The 9,226-nt window shown below is 42.0% G+C and overlaps 1 protein-coding gene across 2 annotated transcripts in view; it reads right to left on the bottom strand.

The window, feature by feature from the left end:
• Positions 1-1,124: 1,124 nt before the first annotated feature.
• PLEKHF2 (pleckstrin homology and FYVE domain containing 2) overlaps positions 1,125-9,226 on the bottom strand; it is a 17,093-nt gene continuing 8,991 nt past the window's right edge. Inside the window, exons 1-2 of one of the 2 annotated variants that reach the window (XM_010709150.2) lie at positions 7,775-8,139; positions 1,125-4,472 (exon numbers count right to left, since the gene is read on the bottom strand). In XM_010709150.2, the coding sequence (XP_010707452.1) occupies positions 3,709-4,458 (750 nt within the window). In that variant the 5' untranslated portion in view covers positions 4,459-4,472; positions 7,775-8,139 and the 3' untranslated portion in view covers positions 1,125-3,708. Of the gene's footprint in view, positions 4,473-7,774; positions 8,140-9,226 lie in introns of those variants that run through there. The other variant, XM_010709149.2, reaches the window with a different exon arrangement.

Here is a 9,226-nt window from a genome sequence, read left to right as displayed (position 1 = left end):
CCCCAGCAACTCAAACTTCAGCACAACAAGGGAACAGAGCAGAGACTCTCCACACCCAGCGCTGCCCAGAAGCACGGCAGCCAGCTCTGGCAAAGGTAGTCCTCAGGCACAAACAAGGATCTTACATTTCATCCAACACAAGGCAGCTCGTGGCCAAGACGATTTCTAATATTTACCACAGTAATTTGCTGCTGCTAAAAGAAAAAAAATAAATCAGCCTTCAGACATTGGAAGATCTGTGCCCTTCTGTAGCATTATCTGCTAACAGAACCAGGCGGTCTTCTATCAGTCCATAGCAATTAGAGGAAAACACAAGATGACTGTAACACAATCCCTAATCTGCTTCCATTTAAACATTAACCAGTAACAATGATAACCCCTATTTCATTTGCACCGGGAGATTAACTCAAGCCTATTCCCAGGGGAAAGCCCCACGATAAGCAGAATGTTTCTGCACGTCATCTTCATAATCTGCCTGTTAGACAAGGGACACTAAAAGCCCCTCTCAGCTTTCACTAAATCAACTCTCCTGGTTTGGTTTTTAAAACTTTCTTTTAAGCCGAGCAGTAGTGCTCAGTCCTTGCAGGTTACTCACTAGATGCAGGAAGTTCACATGCACCAGATGCAAAACAGTCTCACTTATCTCAAGATAACAGCAGTGATTAAGAGCACAAGCTGAAGTCGTGGGCTTCAAATAGAAACCTATAGAAGCCACCTCCCTGTCACAGAATCATAGAATAGCCTAGGTTGAAAAGGACCTCAAAGATCATCTAGTTTCAACCCCCCACATGTCTTTTAGCATCTCCAACAAATGAAGTACAGGCTCCTGGGCAAGGTGCAGAGCATGCAAAATCTGAACTCACTGAAGCAAAGCAGGATTTGTTCCTACAAAGCAGATGCAGAGCGTTGCCAAAGAGATGCTGCAGGCAACTGAAGAAGTTGCTTCTAAATCCGTAACTGTATTCATTCCAAGGGTAATTGTTAATCTCACCCTGCATGCGTATTTATCCCCAGTTTTATTAATCGGTCTTGAAAACAAACACACCTGCTGTTCGTTTGGGGGGCAGTTGTTTTTCCCTGTCACCCTCCAAGGCCCACAGTTAAAGAAAAGTGAACACGTAGGCTTGAAGCTACACCATGTATTTGTAAATAAAACAATCTGACAGAATACAAAGAACAAAACAAGCCCTTTCTGGAGTTTGTAAGTAACGAGAGGAGTTGATGGCAAGTCTGTTTGGTGAAGTTTTAAGCAAATACCACTGAGGGATATGACTATTACCACAGAACACTGCTTTTTTTAATACTTCCTCAAAAAGTATGGACCACATACATCAATTTCAAATGAGAAATGAAAGAATCCCTCCTCCCCAAAAAACATTGGTTTGGTTACAGCTTCAGGGATCAGTGCAAGTTTCATTCACAGAGAAAAGGTACTTGAAGTAGATGCAAGAACATTCTGCAGAATATAGGATGTGACCCAACTCCTTTCCCCCACAAAGTGCTAGAGAGTAAGCACAACATATAAAAACACACAAAAAAAAAAAAATACACAGAAAGACTGAACCTTCAACAAAGTCTGACAGCATAGAAAAGGAAAACAATCGTATCAGGAAGAACATTTCTGTTAGTCATTAGAATGTATGTACAAGGGAAGTTTGCATTCTGAATCTGTACAAAAACTGAAGCAAACAAGTCTCTGTTCCTGAAACTTTTCAACATTCTGATTAAGATAGATACAAAAAGTAATCACAAAGCGTCTTCTCAGAATAGCCCATTTTCCCATTCCCCTGCCTTTCAAGGAGTGAACGTATGTAATTATTTATTTCAGTCTTTAAATACATACAGCTGTACATTGCTTATCTGACAATCTTACATAACCTTCCTGGTCCCCAGCATCTATCAAAGTGTTTTCTCCTTTTTGTGTTTATTGCAAAGCAGATCAAATGCTCTTCAGTGCTTTCAAAGAGTTATTTTCAGAAACTGCCCAAGCTAAAACCATTCCTTTACTTTCACCTGAAGTACTGCAGACAATTAACGCAGAGTGCCTCCCTGAAGATGCTGAGCGCATCATTAGCTACCAGGAATCTCACTGAGTGAGATGGCTTTGAAGAGCTTTGCTAACTTTTTTTTTTTTAATGACTGACTTACAGTGTACAAGAATGGGAGACTAGTGCAATATGCAGCATTGATTGTTTATTCAATAAATATTTAACCCAATTATTGCCACCAAGGCAAACAGTGCAGAAACTGTCACTTAAAGATACACAAAAGTTTAACCTTTTTTTTGTATAAAGTCAGTTGCTATTATATTCATACAACTATTTCAAAGATATTTTTCCCCTTCAAAATTGACATTACCTTTATAAAAATATAAAAACATAGAATTTGGGGGAGAGGGGCTAACATGTTTTTACAAGTCTAACCTTTACATATACATAGGAACATGACATTTCTGTATTAAGAAATAATTAAGAATAAAAATGAATACTACGGTAGAGACATTTTCTGCACTATCTTATTATAGTTCTTAAATATATCTTTCTTGGTCCTTGGGTACACGTTTAGAATGAAACAACTTGCATCTCACATGTATCCTGAGGTCAGCTGTGTACAAAGGAAAGCCAATTTCGTATGCAGATTTGCAGGCTGCTTGTTCAAGATTTGACATTATTCTTATACAAAGCCAGTAAGATTTGGGAAGAAAGTGAAAAAAAACCTCTCATCAATGTTTTAAGAAACAAGTTAGTGTCGCATTTGGGAAATATCTCCAAAAATATAAACTATCACAGCAAAATGCTATATTGCCCCACTAAAATCTCAGTATGCATTTGCCAGATTTTAAACTTCTAAACTGCTCTGAGAAGAAAGAGTGTGGATATCCCTGTGAAAAGTCACCCTCAGCTTCTCATCCCCAGGTCCCAGCCTACAGCACAGCTCCTGTGGAGAGAACCCCATCGAAGCCCACAGGGTTGGGCAGCTTTGGGGCTGCCTGAGTGGTGAGGGTGTGGGATCCAGTTCCCCTCAGCCTGTGGGTGTGCAGTTGAGAGCTCCGCTTTGAACACAGCAGTTATTCTCTATAGCACCAGCAATCTCTCAGACACCAGCATCAGGTGAATACAGACAACACAGAATAGGATTGTTTCTTCCTGAATCAGCACAAGTGTTACAAGGCACTGCTTGGCATAGGAGGTCATAAATAAGAGCAAAACAAGAAAGTTCCCAAGTTCTGTGACACTGAGGTTTGTAATCATGTCACATTTCAACTCATCATATACCATGTTTAGAGAAAACAGATGGTTTGCAGGATTAACCAAAACATCACTGTTCTAAGCATGCTTACAGTTTCCCTCTCCATACCAAAAAAAAAAAAAAAGAAAGCCAACCCCACATAACACATTGATATGAAACATTAGGAAGCGTGGGTTGTTAAATTAAGAAAGTACTTTCTATTTTCCAATCTTCCACAAAAGTCTAACCTAGACATAACTCAAGTATAAGAAATTGGAAAACAATCTGATAACATTTACAACAGTCTATCCCTGCAGAGGAGTGAAAAATCTATTGTCTAGAGAACTCATAGATCGAGGCACATCGCAATTGAAGATATTCAGGCATATTTTATGGCTAGAACAGGATTTTTTCAGGGAACCTTGCTACAAGCTTCCCCAAAAGCAGCTCCATACGGTCTGAAACACAAACATTTGGTCTTTAATCACTACTGTCTTCATCATCATCATCATCAGATGCATCATTTAAAGAAGACTTAGGCGACTGGCTGTAGGAGTCCGATCTCGTGGACTGACAAGCAGTCACCTCCCCAGTAGAAAGAAGATCATAGCAGAAATCACAAATCCTCACAGGCTTGGAAGACTGGCTGGGGAGAAGGAACCTCTTCTCAGAGCAAGGCCCGCAGACGACAAAGCCGCACTTGCGACAGTGGTGACGACGGTTGACGGGGGTAAATTTTGCTTTCTGACAGCGCATACAGACAGTGGCTTCTGAGTCTGGCACCCAGACAGCAGCATGCTCATTGCTAGGAGTCTTCCCACTCTTGGAAAGCAAATCAGAAACGCACTTATTTATATGGTTCATCCATTCAGACTTCTCCGTAGCAGTGGCAGCATAAACTGCAAAAGACTTAGTAGGCGTCTTGATGAGCCACCCATTCCGCAAGTCTCCCTCATCCTGGATGGAATCGATGGTGACGTTTTCCAACGGGATTATGTGCTGTTTATTGTATTTCTTCTTCTGGATGACAATATTACCATAAACAAGAATGTCATTGAACAGGAAGAACTGCCTCGCTTTGGGCTTCTTCCTACACAGCTTCGTTAATACTCCCTCTCCGATGAGAACGCGACCAGGGATAGTCAAAGGCTGACCAGCTGCTCCAAAGCAGTTTTCCACTATACTTATTCTTCTAGTATTTGCCTCGCTGTTTGCCAAGCGATCCACCATCTTTCACAAGTATCCTAAAAGTAGGAAAAAAACAAGTTTGTAATTAGAACAGAACTGATTCAACAGCAGACTTCCAGAAGGAAGGCACCAAGCCCGCATTTCTGAAAATATCCAACAGAGCCTGCTGGCTCAGAAGTGCCAACTTGGGCTAGATTTCAATAAGTATTAACTCCTGAGAATTTTTAGCAACTGATTAGTCCTTTTTAGAAGCATAAATGTTCCATTCAGCTCAGCTGCTATCTTTATCAGACACACAGCACCTACAGTGCTGTTTCTGAGAGCTTCAGGCAACAGACTAGGAGGCTTCCCCTCTAGTAACGTTATTACATACATCTTGAACACATCTACATCAATCCCAATTACATAATGCACACAGGCAGTCCGCCACAGAGGAAAGGTCACACAGTTCCCCACTGCTCCTGACAAACAGTGAGTGACTTGCACTGGCTGAAAGTTCAGACAGGAAGGCTTTGCATGTCAGGAAATGCTGATAAAATAAGCTACAGAATAATATGTTCCAGTTATGGTTTAAATCATCCCCTTTTTCTTCCCCTAACAGCAAATAAAATCTTCTCATGAAAGGGCAAGACACTAAAGCATCCAAAGGTTAGCTATAAATAAGTTCCTGCAGAGATTCACACCTCTGCAACCAGCTCTTTAACCTGCTTTTAAGTCAGAGCTTTCCATACAGAGGTCAAAAAAGGAAACTTTGCCAGGCAGTTTCAGACACATCCCTACCAAGATCCTTGTGAGTATGGCCACAAACCCAGCTGTGTGCTCCACGGAGCTGTAGGAGAGCTGGCAGCAGCAAGCACCAACTCCACACCTTTCCCCAGACAGGCAGAAGACCGCTCTCTTGCCATGTGATTTAGCTAACACAGGAGTGATGCTCAATACACCCTTTAGCAGGATCCACGTCTTTACACAGGCTCGAAGGAAAGAGCAGTAGGAAACACCCCAGTATCTGTAACCTGTGTTTCCCAGCACAAATCCAGATTGTAGGGACCTCTGTATTCACTTATCTGTTCTTCCAGATTTACACTGCCTGCCTCCAGTATGGGATCACCCTTTAAATGAAACAGGGCTGGAGCAAGGCCTCACTGCTGCTCAGGCTAGCACAAACACTGAGCACACCAATCTTCTTCCTACAAACTCAGATACTTCCCTACAGAATAGCAACAGAACTCCTGTACAGAAATTCATTTGCAGACACATCTCTCATCAGGCCTCACCTAGATAAGTATGCTGCACTTACTCAGATTACATGAACCCACAGTTAAACGTGATTAAAAAGTTACCTCTAAGTAACTGCTTTAAAAGCTGTACTACCACTATGAAAAACAATTTCAATGAACAAACATACTAAGACAATTTCAACAAACAGACTTACTCAAATATAACTAAGTCAATCGTTTTAAAACTACGTACAATATATTCAACTATGTTCATTGTCGTTGTTCAAGAGGTGTCTGGATGACGAGCTACGAGATATGGTTTAGTAGCTTAGTGGTAATAATGGTGATAGGAGGATGGTTGGACTAGATGATCTTGTAGGTCCTTTCCAACCTTGCCATTCTATGATTCTATATGATCTTGTACCTATGCCTCACACTGAAGACAGAAGAATAGTTTCTCAGAGGTACTGTCCAGCATTTCTTCTGAATTGTCATTACACGTCTCATGACATGAGTTAAGCTATTTCAATATAGCAATAATCAGGTTCACAGCCTGATAGTGGAAGTACAAAGCTCCCCAAAATGAAGTCATTTTGATCTGCAGTCGGTCAGAATAAATCACAAACAGGTTGATAAAAGAAAGAAATGAATCAAGAAATGCAACTGTGCTGCATCAACGCACACGGGTAAGTGCACCCACACCACTTCCACCAGGTACCAGTCAAACCTAAAAACTGAATGAAAAGAAAAAAAAAAAAGAAGCCTGACCTCCTCTCCTGCCTCACCTACTGCCTTCCTATTTGATCAGATAAAAATACTTCCCTAGCAGTACGCTTAAGTCAGCTTTGCAGCAGATGATACACTTCTTTCTGGCCTTCAACCAGAATAACCACCTCTATCTTCACTAAGTTTCTGAGTGCTGAAATGCTTGTTGCTTATCTCTGAAGAGAAGACATGGAGTCCAAGTGGAAGGAAAAAAGGAAAAAAAAAACACAAGCAACTCCCATTGCTATTCATCCCCTTCCCTGGCCAGATGTTCCAAACTGGTTTTTCCTGTTCCTAGTCTTGCCAAGGTCCCCTAAGTTTTGTCCATCACTCTCTTAAAGAGAGATGCCCAAGAAAGGCACTACTGAATCCCTACATCCCACAGCAACAAACTTAAAAGATGATAGAGCCCCACCCTCCTCATGTGGCGATGCTCATTTATGGTGAGGAGATGCTCTGCCAGGGCCAGGCACAGAAAGCAGGCTGGCTTAAACCCACGAGCAAATGAGTATTACAGTAAACACTGGGAGATTTTCCTTCCCCCGCCCAGAGAATAGCAACAGATTCAAGTTACATCAACATGACTCATTCTATTGTGTTTCTTTTTTTAATGACATTGTTATTCAGGCATACCCCAAATACACCTTCCAACAAAACCTCAGTTCTTTGAAGCACTCCAAGTCCCAAAACAAATACAAGCACATATAGATGTGCACACAACCTACATTTACCTGCTTTTTTCAGCATTAACATCTAGACACGCTGTTATCACTTTTTAAATCTCTACAGCCACCTACCACCATCTGCATTGGGGAAAAAGCTTAAATGAAGTTTTAGGAGAGCAACCAGCTTCACCTCTACTACAGCACTACTGGGAAGAAATTCTGCTGGTGGTCCCAGCTCCCAGCCCTCTCTCTACCCAGGAGAAAGCACTAAGGAGGGAATGCAGATGAGGTTACACAAGGCTTCCCGGTTTGTTTGCTGTTGTCCTAGGCTCAAAAAATCAAATTCAAAGAGCAAGGCTAGCAGCGAGGGCTAACAGCAACCACTGCTATCTCACAACACACAGCAGCACGCAGCCCTCCTGAGCAACTTGGTGCCACAATCCAACCAAGGGTCGCCTTGGGCTGCCACAGCAAGGGGTCACTCACAGCATCACCCAGCAACCCCCCATCCTCCGCAAGGAGGGGAAGGAAACTGAGCAGCAGAGCAGAGGGATGCTGAGCAGAGCAATGTGCTTCTCTGCTAACCCCTACCAACACACACTGGTGCTAAGCCTACATGTTGTATCACCGATGCGTAAATCGCAACAAGCTGAGTGATTCTGCTAGTTCACAGGGGATAAAAAAAATAAAGCAAGACTAAAAACTACTCACAACCATACGTGTCACCGCAGCAAGCTCTTGGTGTGAGATGACAGCAACCCTCAAGCTGCACTCCTGCTCCTGCTGCCAGCAAAGAGCAAACTCGGCCCAAGGTCACCGCATGAGCTTTCAAAATACAAGTCCCTACGAGGAGAAAACGGGGGGAGAAGAGACTAAAGGTTTAATTTAATGTTCTCTAGGGCGACCTAAGAAAAAACAGCTCTAACAGGGAGTGTTTAATCATCACAGTAACTTAAAACTGAGGCACATGACTCCAGAACTTGGGCAAGGCTGTACTTTCGTCTGGTTGTTAATGACACCGCTCATGGGACTCCATGCAAGAATTTTGGACAAGTTAAGGACCATTAGGACAGACAAAAAGAAAAAAGAAATAGCATCTCTTCCACATTGAAGCTTATGTCTGTAATACTCAACAAATCCTCGCTCAGCAGTCTCAGCTAAGGTCACAAAAACCATAGGCTGCAGATGGATCCCTCCACTTTCTTCCAAGGAAAACATATGCTTTTTCACAGTAACAGAACTTCTGAAATAAGCACTCTGATGTTTTTCTCACAATGTTATGTCTTTAAATTCAAGCTTTTAAATCCTTCTGAAATCCTATGCGATGCTCATTTACTTTGACCAGCATTTTTTGAGAAGGAAGTCAGTTGAGAAGTGGACAAAAAGCCTGAAGAAGGAGAATAATGATTAGAAATAACCAAAGTCAGAAAATATTAGACTAGCAATAGAAAAAGAGAAGCTATCTGACATCAGAAGAGGTGCCCCCTCTTCTTCCCACAGGAACACAGATCTAGGAGATGTGAAACCAGAAGACACTACAGACTTTCTACTCTCTTGGTAAGTAAAACAACGGTGCTTTTGATCCCAAGAAGTCACAGTTCAAACCCATGCAAAAAATCATCCTTTACCAGCCTTTTACAATTACTGTCTTCTCTTAAAGCACATTCAGATATACTGCAGAAGATAACAGATTACTCACTGAGGCTAGGTGGCAACACTTCCTATGCTTTCTCTTGAGGTTTCCACTGTTGAACACTGTGAGAAGCAGATACTCGATTACTGCCCTCAAGATGCAAAATTTCAAGATCTGATCAAACAAAACAATCCCCAAGTGATGGAAAATTGCTGGAAATATTCCCCACATCTTCCCCAAAGCAAACAGGGAATAAGAAAGAACCATGGGTTTCAAAATGGCAGGCTAGACAAATCCACTTAAGGAAAGCAGAACTGTTTTACACATAGTATCTGTTTGTGGATGCTATGAAATCAGAACTCTCAAGCATAGAACTTCTATCACGTTTTTCTCATTTCCCACTTCTGGCATCCACACTCCCAGAATCACAGAATCACAGAATTGCCTGGGTTGAAAAGGACCACAATGATCATCTGATTTCAACCCCCTGCTATGTGCAGAGTCGCCAACCACCAGACCAGGCTGCCCAG

The sequence above is a fragment of the Meleagris gallopavo genome, chromosome 3 (assembly GCF_000146605.3).
Source record: "Meleagris gallopavo isolate NT-WF06-2002-E0010 breed Aviagen turkey brand Nicholas breeding stock chromosome 3, Turkey_5.1, whole genome shotgun sequence".
Lineage (NCBI taxonomy): Eukaryota > Metazoa > Chordata > Aves > Galliformes > Phasianidae > Meleagris > Meleagris gallopavo.
The sequence above is the reverse complement of the archived record's forward strand: the minus strand, read 5'-3'. Positions and strand labels throughout refer to the sequence as shown.